The sequence below is a fragment of the Tupaia chinensis genome, unplaced genomic scaffold (assembly GCF_000334495.1).
Source record: "Tupaia chinensis unplaced genomic scaffold, TupChi_1.0 Scaffold000216_1, whole genome shotgun sequence".
Lineage (NCBI taxonomy): Eukaryota > Metazoa > Chordata > Mammalia > Scandentia > Tupaiidae > Tupaia > Tupaia belangeri.
The window spans coordinates 2,911,850-2,930,854 of record NW_006159691.1 but is presented as its reverse complement, the minus strand read 5'-3'; the positions used below and the strand labels follow the sequence as shown (position 1 = coordinate 2,930,854).

General features: G+C 40.0%; 1 protein-coding gene across 1 annotated transcript in view; it reads right to left on the bottom strand.

Moving 5' to 3' along the window:
* PTPRT (protein tyrosine phosphatase receptor type T) overlaps positions 1 to 19,005 on the bottom strand; it is a 1,472,724-nt gene that overhangs the window by 118,832 nt on the left and 1,334,887 nt on the right. Inside the window, exon 18 of the mRNA XM_006147596.1 lies at positions 18,450 to 18,598. Coding sequence (XP_006147658.1) covers positions 18,450 to 18,598 — 149 coding nt within the window. The remainder of the gene's footprint in view (positions 1 to 18,449; positions 18,599 to 19,005) is intronic.

Below are 19,005 nucleotides of genomic sequence, written 5' to 3'. Positions count from 1 at the left end.
ATACTTAGCAGAAAAAAAAAAAGGAAAGAAAAAAGTACGGAGTAAGTAGATCTAATCAATATTCTGGACTTAAAAAAAGTAGAGCACACTCAGTCTATCACCACTTTACTACAGAGCTGGCTACATCAATTGAGTCAAAGTTGATGTTAATTCTATAAGCAGATGTGTATGAATGTGTGTGTGAGTGTGTAAGAGTATGTAACTATGGATGTGTGTATGGAATAAAACTTCATATGTAACAATATTTTGTGCTAAGTGACTTTCTTTGAAGTCTACCATATGCAGAAACAATACTTGTTATTAGTCTTATCTACTCCCACTCTGACACATTCACCTTGTCACCAGGATGATATTTCTAAAAACTGAACTCAATCCTGCCCCTCCACATCTGAAAATTTGTGACGGCTTGTTGTAGAAAACAGAATTTATTTCAAATTCTAGTATTTAAGACTTTTTAAGACACAGTACTTGATATCTCTCCAGGTTCGTCTCCTGCCATTTAGCTCCATGGCACTAATACTCTGAGTACTACAGAAAGGCAAACTACTCATAATTAGTTCAAGGGAAGGAGCTTCCTGGGAAAAACATCAGGGACTTCCTGACCTTAAGGAAGGTGACCAGCACCATGAAAAGAGATATTAACACCTGCCTCTTTCCTTTTACTCTCTCTCAAGCTGCAGGGGAAGTTAACATTTTGATGTCTTTTGACTTAGTATTTTAGAGAATACATTCACACTCACAAGGAATTGTACAAGGCAGCAAAAGCTACAGAATATCTTTGTACAGATATTTGGAATATCTTCAGAGACTCTACCAAACCATGAACTAATACAGCAGAGTCATCACACTAATCAAAATGGAAACTGAAGATTTAGAAACTATTCCTACTATATTCTTGCCAAGTTGACCTTTTCCACACTTCTGTGCTTATATATATGTGTCCTTTTCTTTCTTTCTTTTTTTTTTTTTGAGAAGTTTTTGCTATAGGGCATGTGCACTTGCCAGACAGACAGAGAGAGACAGAGAGACAGAAAGCGAGAAATCACCCCCCAGGAGGGATGGCCACGCCGCAATCCCTTTTCTTTCATTCTCCTCTCAGGATCTTGGGCATGCACGCACATGTGCCTGGCGTGAGTTTAAGCCACCGGGTCCGGGACTCAAACCACGGTCGACTATGTGGAGTCCAGTGACATAGCCATTACACTAACTGCTGGTCCCTGTCATTTTCTTTTAGAATAGTGTGCTAATTTGTTTCCGAGATGGCCACCATTTATTCCTTCTCTCTTCTCTCTTCTCTTTTCTTCTCCTCTATCTCCTCTCCTCTCCTCTCCTCTCCCCTCCTCTCCTCTCCTCTCCCTTCCTATAGGCATATGCTGTTTTTCCTGTACAAAGATAGAGTCTGCTTCTCCACTCCCTTCACCAAAAGCCAGTCTGTAGCTAATAATGATATGTAGCAGAAGTGATTCCGGCCAGTTCTAGACCTAGTTTTTTCTTTTGTTCTTATTTTTGTTTTTGTCATTGGGTGCATGTACTTAATGGAGAGAGACAGTGAGGGGGAAAGTGAAAAATCACTCCCCAGGAGGATGGCCACACTGAAATCAATTCTCCTCCATTCTCCTTTTAGGATTCTGGGCATGCACACACACACACAAACACACACACACACACACACACACACACACACACACACATGTCCAGTGTGATTTTGAAGATGTCAGGTCCAGGACTTGAATTGCAGTTGGTCATGTGGGAGTACAGTGCCTTAACCACCACACTACCTGATGGCCCTGGACCTAGTTTTTAAAAGGACTGGCATTCTTCCTGGCTTTCTTGAAACATTCACTCTAGGGGAAGCCACCTCTCATGCAAGAAATCCAATTACTGTGAGTATGCTACAAGGACACCTCAGTTAGATGCATAAAGAGAACAATGCTGTCCTCACCAGATGTTCTATTCATTTCAGCAGAGGGGTCAGACATGCAAATAAAGGAGCCATCTGGGCATTCTATTCTTGACAGATGCTATCTGAGGAAGAACTGAGATCCTAGATATGTGGCCCTAGGAGAGCTGTCACAGCCATTTCCCGCCATTCCATTCATCCCAGATTAGGCTTCACATTTTTAAGCAGACACAAGCTACCCAACTCGTTTACCCTGTTCAAACGCCTGCCCACAGAATTATGGATAAAATACAATGGTAGTTGTTTATTATGTTTTGATATGGTTTGCTGCACCAAAACAGAGTGATTACTTATTTCTCCTTTGCCACCTTGGCTAATTCCAACCACTCATCCTTTAACATTTTCAATTCCTTTTAACTTCCCCATGATGTTTCCCTTGAGCATCTTGAAGTAGCCCAAGGAACTGATTTCCACCTCCCATTGATATCCTGTCGACTCAACTTGGCCTCTTCTAACCTAGAAAACCAACATGTCCCAAATACATTTATTTTTCTCTAGCAAGTGATTTTCTGTAACTAAAGAAACATCTTAACTCCTATGAACAAGTAGTATGAGGAAGTCAGGTCTCCATGACGGCACAGATTGGACCCATGTAACAGGTCTACTATTTCCCAGGACCTCCTCAGATAACTAATGTGCCTATGGCTCCTCGTGAGGCTATCCAGCCAAAGGAGAACCACGGTCTGCTTTAAGATCTGCTTCTTTTCTTTACTGTTTTTCTTGCCTTTTTCACTGATATGGTAAAGTCAGATAGAGTCAGATAAACACCCATCTGAACCTTTACCTCTACGTGTATGTGCTCTGCAAACTATCAGCTGCTCTCTCTTCTTGCTCCTATGATTGGAGAAGTGATTGTATCACAATCCCAGATCAGTCAATGATTAACTTCATGAGGATATTTTGAAGACCAGTTTCCCATTTTCAGAAACCATGAGAAAGGATTTGTAAAACTCCCTTCTGTGTCGGCATTCTGGGAGTTGGCGGCAGAAGTGGGAGAGAGGCTAAGAGCTGAATAGCATCTGACTGGCAAAGTAACATCCTTTGATTTTTTTTCTCTGGCTGCATCCAACTATGTAATAGATGCCTAAAACAAAACAACTATGTGTGGTATCAGCTACATAGAACTTCCTAAATGTTTATTTAAATTTGTGTGAGGATTTTGATACCTGAGTCTTATCTATCTGCCTATCCATTCTCCTATCTATCCATCAGTAAGAGTTTTGGATATCTATTTTGTGCTACATAATGAAGATGTATTAGTAAGAAAACACAAATAGACCTCCTCTCTTGAAGCTTGCCATGTACTAGGGGGATCTGGTTATAGAGTAACACATTTGGAAACTGAGATTAGTGCTGAGAACAAAGAGGAAATTTTTTTTTTGAGAGAGAGAGATTTTTGCTATAGGGTGTGTGTGCGCACCAAAAAGACAGAGAGAAAGAGAGAGAGACAGCGAGACAGAGAGACAGAGAGAAATCACTTCCCAGTGGGGATGGCCATACTGCAATCCCTTCTCCTCCATTCTCCTCTCAGGATTTTGGGCACGCATGTACACATGCCTGGCTTGAGTTGTAAACTACCAGGTCTGGCATTCAAACCACAGTCAACTACATAGGAGTCCAGTGACATAACCATTATGCCATCTGCTGGTCCCAAAGGAAACACAATTTTATGATAGTACCCAATAAAGAAATCTAATCTGGTATGTGAAAATGAGGGCTAAGAAAGAAAGAAATGCATGAATTGAGATTTAAAGGAGTCCATTAGGTTAAGAGTGTGGATATAGACAGTAATTTGGAAGAGGGGTTGGAAACCATTTCTGTAAAAGTTCAGAGAGTAAATATTAAGACTTTATGAGCTAGACAATCTTTGTGGCAGTCACTCAGCTCTACCACAAAATGGTATATTTTGGTATATTAACACAAAAGTGATCACAGGAAATATATAAACAAATAAGCAAACCCATTCTCCAGTAAAAGTTTATAGAAACAGACATAGTGGAGTGTAGTTAGTACACCCCAGCCCTACATAGAGCAATGTTATGGACAAAGATTTTGTGGTAGAAAAAGTATAAAAAATGTTAAATACTAAGAGGAGAAGACAGCATGACTTGGGATCATAGAGAGAGTGGTAAGATGTAAGAGCCTATAAGAGGTTGGCAGGGCAAGACCTGTGCACAATGTCAAGATGAGGACTTTGGTCTTCAGCTTAAGAACAACCAGGAGCAATAGAATGGGGTTAAGCTGGAGATGAGTGAGGCAATGTGTTTATATTTGCCCTGAAAAGATCTGGCTATTATGAAGAAAAGGACTAGAGAATGAGGATAGATGAGGAGTATGAAGGGACAGTGATTTTACTGAGGTTAAGAGATGATGATGACTTGGACAAGGATGGAGGGAGTAGATATGGAAAAAGTGGATGGGTTCTAGATACATTGATGAGGTAGAATAATCGAGACTTGGCATTGAATGGGATGTAGGAGGTGTGAGGGAGGAACATGAGAAGAGTAACCTATGCTCTATCTCTGTGAATGTTTCTTTGCTATTAAGGGAAATTGAAACTATTTCATTCCTAGCCTCTATATAATTAGGAAGTCAGCTCACATGGTTGGCAAGGTGAATTGTAATCACCTGAACAGAGTTAAATCACATGGTTAATGGCCCAAGACAGCCTCTCTTCACAGACACCATTCATCAGGCAGCTTCGGCATGCACCCTACTGGACATACCAAGCCATATCCATGTCATCTGTATTCCCTATCACTTGGGCTTGTTGAGAGTTGTGCTGCCATTTCTTGTTTGTGTCACTAATGGCTATTATTTTAGTTTGTGGAGTCTTCTGTTCACCTGACATTTGTCCCCTCTGAAAGCGGATATAGTTTGAGATATATGCTGGGACTTTGGAAAGTTCCTGAAAAATGCATTTTAAAAAATTTGCTAGAGGAAGTAAGTGCTCATTAGAGACAGAAAAACAGAGAAAGAGAGAGAGAAAGAGAGAGAGAGAGAGAGAGAGAGAGAGCAAGCGAGCACCCTTCTAATGGAGCATGGTCATATTGTAAAATTTTCTCCTTCATTTCCCCATCTTGTTGGGATTTGGGGTATGCATGCACACACTCCCGGCATGTTTTTCATGTCACCAGGCCAGGATGTGAACTGCAATCAGCTATGTGGGGACACTGAGATTCTACCACAATCCAGAATGAACAGACAACTATGAGGTCACTTAATCTATTTTTTATTCATCATTATTATTTATACATTCAATCACTGCACATCATTTAGATTGTAAAGAGACTTCCCCTAGCATGATACACACCTAAGACCAGGTCAGTTGAGAATATTATACACGTCATCATCAACAGGTAATAAACCATATCTGTGTCCCACAAATGTCTTACCTCCCTATTTTTTCCCCAAAATTTCCTTTCCTACCTTCTTGGCACACTCCAGGCTCCATACCTGGATCCAGGTGGACTAACAGAAGGTCTTACACTTGAATCACATTACACAGGCCTTTCATAGTCCCTTGTTTTAACTTTACATTGTCAGCTTTAATCGACTGTTGTTTTTTTTTTTTTTTTTTTTTTTTTTAAACGGGGTAGATCATAGGTAAGCCTTGGTTCAAAATTCTGGTTCTTCATTAACTTGCTGAGTGACCTAGGTGATGTGTTTCACTGCTGTGGTATTTCCCTATTCATGTCAAAGTCTTGAATACAAAACGTGACACACATTTGTCCAGACCAGACTCCTCAGCTGAGCTCCCAGGCAACAAATCCAAATCTCTCTTTGACATCTCTCTGATGACTCAATAGTATCTCAAACCTAACCTTCCTAGATTTAGACTCCCCTCAGTTCTCCTTAAATCTGGCCTCTTCTTGTGCACACTATCTCATTTGGCATCATCCCCACCCACTGAGAGAGAGTATAAGCTGAAAAGAAGAGGTTTAAGACTAAGGCCTGGGGTGCATCAATCCTTAAAAGGTTGAGAACCATAGGCAGCACCAGTCAGGGAGGAAGGAGAAAAACAGAGAGTAAAAGTTAAGCAAAGAAAGTGCTTCAATAATCACAGGGGCAATAACCATGAAGGTACAAGTGTCTTCCTGACTGAGCATTTTCCTATCCTCTGCATAAATACCCAAGAGAGGGGTTACTGGGTCATATGGTAGTTCTATTTGTAGATCTATAAGGAACCTCCATATTGTTTTCCATAGTGGTTATACCAATTTACATTTCCACCAGCAGTGTAGGATGGTTCCCTTTTCATAACAGCTTCACCAGCATAGAAAAAGGAAAGAGAGAAAGAGAAAGGCAAAATTTTTCCTTTATCTGGACATGTATTTGTTTTATACAATATTCATACAACGTAACTTCAATTTCTGTAACATGTAGAAAAAATATAATCCTGAATGAAAACATTTTCACACACACACACACACACACACACACAGACACACACACAATCACAGGGCCTGCCGATAGGTCAATAATATAAATCCCGGGTCAAAAGTGGCTTGGTTTTATAGTAGCTATGTGACCTTGAACAAGTTACTTCACTTCTGAGCCTCAGTTTCCTTTACTGGTCTTATAGAGTTGTTGAAAATATTAAATGAAATGAAGCATGTAAAGTACTTTGTCCGATAATTACTGACAAAATGTTAGCTAGTAGAATTTATTATCTATGTTTTCAACTTTTCAAGGTTGTAGCACTGAGCTGGGGAAAAAAATTGGTCTCTAAGCTCAGTTTATTCTGCTACCTAGCAACTACATATTTACATTTTCAACATCACGTCTTTATCCCTGATTACTTTAACAAGCATTTTCTAAGTGCCCTGTTGTAATTCAGGACCACCTGTGAGGTGTAGAGAACAATTCTCTTTTCTCCTCAAGATGTAGTGGCCTAGAATACATTGTCAATGGCTACTTCAGCTTGTAGCTTTACTGAGGTCTCTTTGAAAGGGTATTGAGAAGGAATGACTGGGCCAGATGACAATGAAAATGAAGGTCTGTAGCTGATAAAATGCCTCCCTACTTGTTTGCAATGAAAGATGAATCCATACAACTCAAAGAGCATATAAAGCCAGACTCCAACAAAACATAGGGACACTTGACACAGGGACCACTCTAATTTTCAAATAGGTTAGCCTTCTTGGAAAGTGAGTTTATGTTGACCTCAAACATGAGGCCCTTTCCAAGCAGGTTCAAGCTATCATTCCAGCCTCACCTCTGGCCATATTCTCTCAATACAGAGCACCTTGGTCTCTAAACCGATGTCTCTGAACCCACCATAATCCTTACACTTCTGAGCTTTTGTCCCTTCTACTTGTTTTTTCACTCTTTCTCTTGCACCCTCTTCAAATCAACATCTATCTTCTTGCATAGTATTTTCTCAATTAGGCAAAATTAATCACTTTCTGGGCCTCTGATCAGCATTTCTATGGCATTATACATGCCTTTTCTCCATTGGTTATCACATTTGTTGAAACTAATTCACTTACAAGTCTCCTCTTGGAGGACACTAATACCCTTGAAGGCAGAGACCATGTTTTATTTATCTTTACAATCGAAGAATGCTAGGCATAGAGTTGTCAGCGAATATTTAAAGGAACATCTCAGCTACTCCCACAACAAGGAGATGAAAAGTTATTTCAATTTGAGAAAGTTATGTATGTGTAGACATTGGATTGGGGAGTTTACAAAAAATATTAGAAGACAAATCATTCTTGATTGTATTTCAGTTCTTTGAGGGAGTCCATGGGGCAAGGACTGGAATGGTCATAGCTCCAATTCTAGCCCTGATTCTGCTCCTTACTCAATGAATTATCTTGAGAAAACTGTCTGGGATTTGATTCTTAATTTTTAAGATGAGGAGGTTGGATCAGATGACATCAAGGTAATTTATAATTTTACCTATGTCTGTTACAACTAGTGTAATCCTTTTTGGATTTAATCTTTTCTGGAACTTACCTTAATTATTTCCTTAGTGTTTATGATGGACAATTTGTCCACTTTTTTCAGGTTACTAAAATTTCCATTTTGTACTTTAAGGGAGCAAACAATGCCATTCAACTTTGGGTTTCCAGGGACTTAAAAAGTGTGGCCTTTAATCTGTCAGCCAAGTGGATGGTTCAAAATATTCAATAATCCCTGTAAGATATTCGATAAAATTGGAGGTGGCAAGCTTGTAATATTCCATTCTTCCCCCAGATTCAGTTTAATCCTGGAGCAACCAGCAAATATAATTGTTCTTGCAAACATAATTTTTGCATTTTTTATTCCTCTTCATGATGCTCTGTTGATTCCTGAGTTACACTGTAACTCATCACTGATATTCCTTTTAACTTTCCACTCCTTCCATTCTGATTTTTAGATTGTTTACTGTTCAGACAAAAGAAGAGAAAATCCCAGAGATGCTGGAGATGGGATCCCTAGCTCTAGAGACCCTCTTCACTATGGATGGGCTTTAGCATCCTCAGGTCCAGCACCTCTAACAGCAGGTTCTCTTGGTGTATCTACTGTGGAAAGGGAGTAGTTAGACCCTTCCTGTCCCACAACTTGAACATGCATCTGAATCACCTGAAAGTCTTATTAAAAGCACTGATTGCTGGACTGATCCCCAGAGTTTCAGGTTATGTAGGTCTAGGGCAATTTAGTTCTGGTAAGTTCCCATGTGATGGTGCTGCTCCTCTCGAGACCATGCTTTGAGAACCACTGCTTTAAGCAAATGACTCAATGTCTGTGGACTTAAGTTTCTTTATCAATGGAATGAGAATAATGACATCCATTTAACAGAAGTGGTACAGAGGAATGGCCTTGGCTATGGGCTTAGGAGTGCGAAACAGACCCAGGTTTGAGTTAAGTTCTGTCATTTAAAGCTATAAAACCCTACTATTTCTAAGCCTCAGTTTCCTCACCTTTAAATCATCAGATAAAATTATAACATGTGTTTAATCCTCTTAACTTACCAATGAGATAAGAACACATGTAAGGTACTCAGCATGGAAACAGGCATATAATTAATGCTCAGTAGATGATAACTGTTATTATAAATATTAATAATCTAATAATTATTATATTTTGAGGCCTCAAACTGAGAGATTAAGTAAACTTTTTGGTCAGTACAGTAAAAATAATATATATTATACATATATATACACACACATATATTAATATATATATATATATACATTTACAGTGATCAAAATTGTATATATATATATATATATATATATCTCAGTAGGCTTGAGTAACAGGGTCAAATCTGAAAGAAGGAAGACCATAGATGAAATGTGAAGATGTAAAATCCTTCACTTGGGTCCCAAAAGTTGTTCTCACCTAGGCTGAATGAGGCAGCTGTGGCTGGAAGCCACACTGTCTTCCTTAGGCATGAATGTGGTGGCTATTTGGAGGTTAATTCAAATGTGAGCAACATATTCAGAACATTTAGAACCACCAGTCACTGAACTCCCAGGGAATGAACCTAGTGTAGAGGGTGATAGTCATCTTGGGAACTGCACACTCCATGGGCATGGACCAAATGGAGGCAGAGAGACCAATAAAGAGTTTGAGCAGACTGAAAAACGATGTGTTTGGAGGAAGCCTGATGGCTGATGAGGGGTTGCTTAGACTGAGCAAAGGACCTAGGTTCACAGGGGTGGGGTGGAGTTGCTTCAAGAAGAGAAAAATGTTCCACTACCCTATGTGACACCAGAGGGCCGACAAAGGCCTGCACATGGCTGCTGACCAATTCATGCTTGTCTGTGAAAACACAAAGGAATGAATGGAAGTTATAAGGGAGAGATTTTGGCTTAAAAAGACAGAATTCTCTGAGAAGAGTTGGAACCAAATATGGGTTTGGAACTAAAAGATCTTAATGTGCATTCCGCCTCTATCATTCATTCATTTATTCATTCATATATTCAAATGAGTCAATGAGTATCTAATGAGTCAGAGGGTTGAGCAGTGGTCAGAGAACATACTATTCAGCAACCATGGGGGCCCAAGAGGCCATGCCTATTTAGGATTGTAGCCTTTGTCTTAGTGGCAACAATAATGTCACTTATGACACCAGGATAATAATTCTTATCTGCTTGCTCTGTTTTGAGATTTAAAGATAGTATGTGAATAGCATCCAGCAAAATGATAGATTCAGAAAATGTCCCTAATAAAAACAGCAATAAAGTCACACATCATTGAGTTAAGAGTTTCCCCAAGAAGATAGTGCATGGTAAGATCAAGTTTCACAGAAAACTATTTCCCTATCTGGCTCACCATCATCCTGAAAGGGCTAAGGAGTCTTTCTGAGAAATTTATCAGAAGCCCATCCAACTCCCACTATGTTTAAAGTCACTATCCTCTTCCCTATTTTAATTGCTTTAGTTAGGTAGCTTGTTTCTAAAATAATCAGGCTAAAATCTTCCCCTGTGCTTTCTCTGCCTGTCCCATCTCTGCTGACCCATCCTATGGCGTATCAAGACTGCACACCCCTCAACCTGTATGCATAAAACACCTCCATGAAGGCTGTGTGCTGAAAGACGGGGAAGGCTTCAGGTGTCAGAGTCCACCTTCCTCATCAGCAGGAAATATCTCCCAAGGTTACTGTGCACTGTGCCCCAGGTATATTTTGGTCACATCGGGTGGTGCAAAGTCAGGAGAAAGGGCTTGTTCTTTGTGCAGGCTACAAAGTACTCATGCCACAAAGATGCTCTTTGTTGGACCATCTGTCTCTCTGTGTGGGCAGGTATCATTCTTTGCCCATCTCTGTTATATATTATTTAGGTTGTCTGAGAAATCAAGATCTATTTTCCTGTTTTTCTATGCAAAAATGCATCATCACTTTCCTGACAACCCAATATATATACCCAGAGACTGGTCCAATTTAAGAATGACTGAGGGTGGGATGACTGGTTTATAGTCCCAGTTTCTTGAGAGGCTCCTGGTAGGATGAATCCCACAGGACTAGTCGGTGAGAACACCCACTTGGCAGCCTTCCTGCAGCAGGAGTTTAGGAAATAGATAAATCAGGACAGGGTACTGTCCTCTTATACAGCAGGGCTATTTCACCTTGTAAACCTCTCTCTCCTTTGCCTTGTTTCATGGTCTATAACAGCTAAAGGTTAGAGGAAAGACAAAGATACTTGGTTTTGAAAGCAAAATATATTTTGCAGGGTCCATGCCTCATTATCTATTGGTCATATGACTTCAAGAAGACTTTAATTATTTTTTTTTAATTTCTGCTTTAACACACAGAAATAGGTAAATCCAAAAGCTTTCAGAGAAGCAGGCCATAATAGGAACTGTTTGAAAAAAATAATTTCTGGGTTTAATATAGAAATACAAGAAAAATTTAAAGAACCCTGGCAAATTGAATTTGGTGATTAAGTGTATATTTTTCCTGATTTTAATGCTATTTGAGAGAAGACAGAAAAATTTGTAAGTAGAAGCATTAAAATGTGATCATTGGATGGGAAAAATAATAAAATAATAAAATAAAATTGTTTCTATAGAGGTGTTTTTGCTTTAGGGCATGTGCTCTCACTGGAGAGAGACAGAAACAGGCAGTGAGAGGGAAAGTGAGAAATCACCCCACAGTGAGGATGTCCATGCCACAATCCCTTCTCCATTCTCCTCTGGAAATTTTGGACGTGCAGCCTATTGTGAGTTTCAAGCCACCAGATCTAGGACTTGAACCTGGTTGGCCACGTGAGAGTCCAGCAATGTAACTGCTATGCCACTTGATGGCCCTAGGAAGACTTATTTTTTTTAGGGGGGGGAGGTTTTTTGCTATAGGGTGCATGTGATTGCCAGACAGACAGAGAGACAGAAAGTGAGAAATCACCGCCCAGGGTGGATAGCCACACCGCAATCCCTTCTCCTCCGTTCTTCTCTCGGGATCTTGGGCATACATGCACACACGCCCGGTGTGAGTTTTAAGCCACCGGGTCCGGGACATGAACTGCGATAGACTATGTGGGAGTCCAGTGACATAGCCATTACGCTAACTGCTGGTCCCCTAGGAAGACTTTTTAAAATCCAAGAGCATCAGTTTTTTTCAACTGTAAAATGGGTGTGATGAGGATATGTTCTGTACAGGGTTGCTGTGAGGATGAACAAGATACCATATTTGAGAATGCTTATCACAGTGCCAGAGATCTCATGAGGACTGATGGAGTCAGGGCCATTCTTGGCCCCAGGACTCTGTGGAGAACACAGCATGGCAGCTTCTCTACCACAGCTTCTGCCTCTGTGCTAGAGAAGTTGGCTGAGTGGCCAGGAGAGAAGTGGAGATCACCTTTTTTTCCCAACCATCAGAGATCTCACTCCTTGAGACTGGTGAATTACTGGGTACCAACATGGTCTGGGGGAGGAACATTGGTTCTGGAGTCAGATAAACTTACTTAGCTTCTAATTTCATCCCTTCTATATTTGCACTGTGTGACTTTAGGCCTATTTATGTTGGCTCTCTGAAACTTAATTTGCTCATTTGCAAAAATGGGAATAGTATCTAATTGATAGGGTTCACAGGAAGCTTAAAAGTGAAATGCATATTAAGCACAAGATCTGGCTCAAAGTAGATGGCCAATAAAATTTATCTTTGTCATTGGGCTTTTCCTACCAGAAAATTCAGAGCCAAACTGGATGTTAAAGTTATCAGTCTGCATATTTAGGTTAAATTTTAATATAACAGAATTTCATTTTAATATATCCTGGTCTGTAACTTTTGTCTTCCTTTACTTTTTTCTAATCCTGGTTGTTTATTTATTTTACTATTGTTTTATTGTAGATAGTCTTGGTGGCTATTTCTCTGAATTTTTTTTTTTTTTTGAGAGGTTTTTGCTATAGGGTGCATGCACTTGCCAGAAAGACAGAGAGAGACAGAGAGACAGAAAGTGAGAAATCACCCCCAGGGGGGATGGCCACGCTGCAATCCCTTGTCCTCTCAGGATCTTGGGCATGCATGCACATGGGCCCTGCATGAATTTAAGCCACCAGGTCTGGGACTCAAACCATGGTGGACTACATGGGAGTCCAGCGACATAGCCATTATGCCAACTGCTGGTTCCTATTTCTCTGAACTTTTTGAAGAACTAGAAGAATAGATTGTAACTGATGTCAGGAGAAATGAATCCTTGATTCTGCAATGCTCGTATAATCTGGGTCACAGGGTTGTTATGAACCTGTTTTCTCCTCTGTGCAATGGAGGTAAAACAAACCTACTAGTTATTTTATGATACAGAAATAAGGGCCCCATAAATGTTTTTGCTGAAGGACTTAAAAACATTTTTAAATTTTTTATTATTATTATTATTATTATTATTATTGCCATTGGATGTGTGTGCTTGCCAGAGAGAATCAGAGAGAGACAGTGAGAGAGAAAATGAGAAATCACCACCTAGGGGAAATGGCCATGCCACACTGTAATCCCTTCTCCTCCATTCTTCTCCTGAGATTCTGAACACACATGCACATGTACCCAGCATGATTTTCAAGTTGTCAGATCTGGAACTTGAACCGCAGCCAGCCATGTGAGAGTCTGGCACTGTAACCACTATGCCATCTGATGGCCCTGAGAACTTTGTAAATTATGAAAAATTTACAAGTAGAAACATTTATTATTTGCAAGATAATACTGCATTTTACTCATCTTGGTAACTACTTCCCTCCCCAAACTGTGCGCTAGCACTCATAGCACAGGGGGAGACATGTACTACATGCTAAGATCATGACCTTTGAATCTCACCTCCCAGGCCTCACCTCTGCCTGCTTCCTTATTTAGCAGAGAGCTTGATGACCTAGTATCCCATAATCCTTAGAGATGCATTGTTTTTATACAGCACATAAAATGATTGAACAGAAGAGAAGCATAAAAATTAAGACAGACTTAACTAATGTGATCTAGAGGGAAGGTGAGTCTGTTAGATGTCATAGGAAGGGTAGACATCCAAGCCCCATATCATAGGTATCTGACATGGATTTGTTTTGAAGCACTTTTATTTGGACTGAAAGTGAACAAGAAGAAGATGACATGAACAAAAGAGATAAGGAAGAAGATTTAAGCACCAGAAGAAAGACCCAGAAAATGATCCCAGTGAGTAAAAGATCACAGTGGAAAAAAAAAAGCAAGTACACAGGGTAAGATCAAAATCAGATTACTTAATAAAAGCTAGCCTTTCTTTAGACAGAAAACAATGCACACTGTTGTCCTTGAAATCTGACATGCACTGCTCCTTCAAGAATGCCACAGCACTCCAAAGCATCAGCCGGTATCTGACAAAGCCCATCACCCTTGAGTCCTGGAGGTCATTGTTCCTGTACAATATTGGGAAGCTCAATTTAATAGATGTTGTAGATTTTAACAATGAACTCAGAATAGAAAACCTCTGAAAGTAAACTTATGCAGGTAGAGGCAGAATTTGAATTAGGCAAGGGCCCACCTGTTCAATAATGAAATAATTGCTGAAGGCACATCCTTCTGTAATCTTTTCTGATGTAACAACCATTCTGTGCCCTGCCTGTCTCAATGCTGCCTCAACATTTGCACATAATCTCAAGGCCTCCAAAAGACGCCAGTTCACAAGACAGACAGTTACTTCCCTAATGCCACAAAAATAGATTCAATTTTACATACATCAGGGTGATTTCAGAAGCAATTTCTCATCTCCAGTGTAAGCATTACTTAGATTTTTTCCCCCTCAAATCTCATATCAGTGGTTCCACAGGGCATTTTAAAAGGTACCTGATGCATTCTAGGGCATTCAAAAGATCCCCAGGGTGCGTTTGTAGCTGCAGCCTAAAGACATCACATATACTGAGAGACTCCTAAAATATTCAGTGATTCAAACAAATGCAAAACTTTATAATAACTGACTATATTAAGTCAATTGAAATGTGTTCTTTTCTTTTTAAAAGCAATATCATTGAAATAAATGTTTATACATTTATATGTATGTATGTGTTTATATGTCTATGTGTGCATGTGTGTGTTTAAATATAAAACATACACACATGCCAATCATCTGGCAAACTTGTCCTTGGCCTTTAAAACATCTAATTGAATTCCACTGGATATTCCTCCTCTTCCTCTCTGACTAGTGAACCTATTTAAATCTTTGGCGTTTTTATCTTAAATGTCTAAGTTTTGACCCATAGTGAAATGGTAATGTTTCTTTTTGAAATGCAACAAATTGATGTTACTCAGCTTTGCATTTGAAATCAGAAGGCTTGAGACCAAATACCAATAATTTCAATTTATAATGATCATATGCATCTTTGACTATAAGCTTTTTGGTGTTCAGTATCTTCCTAGGTCCCCTTTACAAAGGGAAAAAAGTATACACAAGAGGCTGACCCATGCAGGAAAGGTCTGGAACGAATTGGTACTACTTGGCAAGTATTTTTACCTCAACTGGCCTTGCAAATAAATTTCTCCAACCCTGGCCAAAAGCAGGAGACCAGTGACCACTTGCAACAGCCAGAGGCTCAGAGAGCTCAGGATGTCTTTTCTTTTTCTTTGAGGAAAAACCTAGCCCATTTCTCACCAATTCCTTCTCTGTCTACCATGGTTTAAGTCAATATCCCCTTCCCTATTCCTTATGGAATGTAGGGAATACCAGTGATTCACCTGGATTGAGAATGGAAAAAGGATTGGCTTCACAGTAAGGCAGATTTATTCAGCAAATTTATTCTGATCACTAAGACAAACAAAAGTTAAAAAATTGCTTGCTCATAAGATAATCAGTGAGTGCCTTTAGACTTTGTATTTCAAAGCCATTACCCAGCCTTAAGACATGCTCAAAGTTAGCATTATCAATAATGGCAAAGTGATACTATGTGTCTACTGATGCAATACAAAAGGAAAGATGCAACGTCACCCGTGTAATATTTTTGCCAAGATGTTTAGCCGGAATATAATCATGATAGAAAACTCAGATAAATGTAGATCATGGAATATTCTACAGGATAACTGCCCTAGGCTTTTAAAAATATATTAGTATCCAAAAAGAAAAAATAAAGTTGGGAAGGCTGTTCTAGATAGAAATAGATGAAGAGACAGAAAAACCAAGTATGGGCCAGTTGGTGGTGTGATGATTAAGGTAGCTGACTGAATACCATATGGCTGATCACATGGTTTGATGATTAAGGCAGCTGGATACCACATGACTGATCACATGGTGTGAGTATTGGACTCAATGGCTTGAAAAACTTGCTAAATGTGCATTTGTGCATGCCCAAAATCCGGAGAGGAGGGAGAAATGGAGGAGGGATTGCAGCATGACCATCTCCCTAGGGTTTCTCTCTCTCTCTCTCTCTCTGTGTGTGTGTGTGTGTGTGTGTGTGTGTGTGTGTGTGTGTGTGTCTTCTGGAAGATGCAGTGGTATGGCTCTGGGGAGGTCAAGCAAGCAGACTTGTGCCCTCTCGCAAATTAAAAAGAAAGAAAAAAAAAACCAATGTGATCTCTTTGATTGGATCCTGATTTAAAACAAATAAACAATAAAGATCATTTTGGAGACACTGATGACATTTAACTATGGACTATAGACTTCACTATATTAGCAATCACTGAATCAAGGTTACTTTTCTCTAGTAAGATAATTTTTCTGGGTTATGTTGGAGGGTTGTTCTAATTCCTGGGAAACACAGGGTGAATTCCATGGAGGTGGAGTGTCATTACATCTAAACTTGCCTCTAAATGGTTTAGAAAATTTTATATATGGAGAAAGTGCACATAGAAGTGAAAATGTTGCAAAATGTTAACAATTAGTGAATCCAGGCAGAGGGTATATGAGTATTATTCTTTTTCCAAATTTTCTGTAGGTTCAAACTAATATAGCTCCCCCAAGACAGCACACCAACATTTGAAAACAGCTATTACCTTCCTCAAAGTTATGTGTTCTAAACTAGGGTGACTATAAGAACCCTCTGAATGGCTTTTAAAAGGTCCACATCCCTCGGTTCTACCTCACTGCTCATCCCTCAGGAGATTTTGATTCAGCAGGTAAGGTGTGGAGCTCAAATACGTGCTATTTTGAAAACCTCCCTGGGTATTATAGGTATTATTGTTGTAACTCAAGGGTCTGAGTTACTCTCAGAGCCTGGATCCATCAGGAATGAGTGGTGTGGCTCTGGGGAGGTCAATCAAGCACACTTGGCTTTGGACTCGTTACCTACAAAATGGGGACAATGACCTAAGTTATACAAAGTGGTCAAAAATACTTGTTTCCTTTCATCCTTCATCTTCTCTTAGATCCACATCACCACAAACTGATCGTAAGTGATTTTTACATAATACATTTTTTTCCATTGGCACTCTATGTAGCATTGGAGGGAATACGTGCTAACACCCCTTCAGATTTCTTACATTTCCCAGCTTGGAGCAGAGGCCAAAGAATCTACCTATCATATCCAGGAGGGAGCTGGACTTTTTATTTATGGTTATTTATTTATTTATTTTTACTTAGTCAGAGGCCATAGGCACTGGCTGGAGAGAGAGATAGAGATAGAGAGAGAGGGAGAAAGAGAAGTACCCCTGAATGGGGGCATGGTCAGGTCACAATCCCTTCTGGTCCATTCCTCCCTGCTTTAAGGATTTGGGGCATGCAACACACATGCCTAGAATGTTTTTCGAGCCACTGAGTCTGGGACTTGAATTTCACAGCCATCCACACGGGGTCCAGCTGCCTTAACCGCTGGACCATAGGCCAGCACTACTATTGTTATTTTTAACCTGTCTCTATTTATGTCCACAAGCAGTTAGGATGCCATGTTCCCATTTCCAGCATAGTTGAAAGAACAAAAGCCACCTCTCTTGAGTCTTATCACCAAGGTAGACTTGGATGTTACAAGTATTGGGGTTCTCCTTTGGACTAGAGTTAACCCTAAAATGTTAACCACTTACATTAGCTTGGATCCTTCATTAATTACTACTCAGGTAATTTCTACTAAATGCCACTTGGAACACTGGCTATGGCTTGAAAGTGGCCAAGGCTTAGAACTTGGGAGCCATCTGGTTATGCAACTCATTAGCCGTGGAACTTCAGAGGAAGTTCCTTCTCTGAGCCTCAGTTTTCAAAGTACTAAGAACAAAGACAGTAATAGTCTATGACTCACTACCTTAGGTGCTGTATATGAAACACAATCTTAAAAATTTAAGTCACTCAATTCAGTGTGGTATATTTTTCTCCTTAAGGGCATAGCCATCCTCCTCATCTTTCTTTTTTACCATTATTATTTTTAACTTGTCTCTATTTATGCCTACCAACAGTTAGAATGACTTGTTATCTTTTCCATCTACTTTGAGGTAGATTCTAAAATATTCCTTTTCACCCCAGGATAGGCTGCCTCAGGTCTTTGCCAGGGAGAACCTTCATTCTGACTATTCCAGGGCAGCATTCCAACCATGCCTTATAGCACCATAACACTAAGAGGGATCTATAGCAAGGTACTAGGGCCAAGGTAGACCACGAATGTCCCCTTCCCCTTGGTTGGCTCAACTTACTGAATCCATTAACGTCCTGAGAACTAGAGGAGAAGCCTTCATCATTGCGGCTGGAGCTGAGCTTGGTGGTGGGTTTGTCGGTGGAGGCTACAGGCCCCATCTCCCTCTGGGCTCCACTCTGCGTCTCCTTCTGCTTCTTGGCCAGCTTCCTTTGGGACATGTGCAAGGGAAAAACCACAGTCAGATGATGCCAGTTGCATTAAAGCATTGGGAAGATAGATTGTTCTCCCTTCCCAACTCATGCTCAACCCTCAAACCTGGTTCATTCTCCAGAAGTAGTGCCAAGACAGGCCCTCCAATGTCAAGGTGTAGTAAACAAGGTACAAGTCACTCATGGTTTCCATTTACTTGAAATGTAAGACTCCTGCTGTTTCATCCCTAACAATAGGCATATTCTATCTTTGAGGTTAAAATGGGAACTTGAGATGTGCATAATGTTCCTCTTGATTTCATTTCAGAGGAAGGAAAAAGCTAGACTGGTCTTTCTATTTCTTGGATGATCTAAATGAGATTAAAAATGGAATCTACCCTTTCTCAAGGACTGAGCTCATGAAAT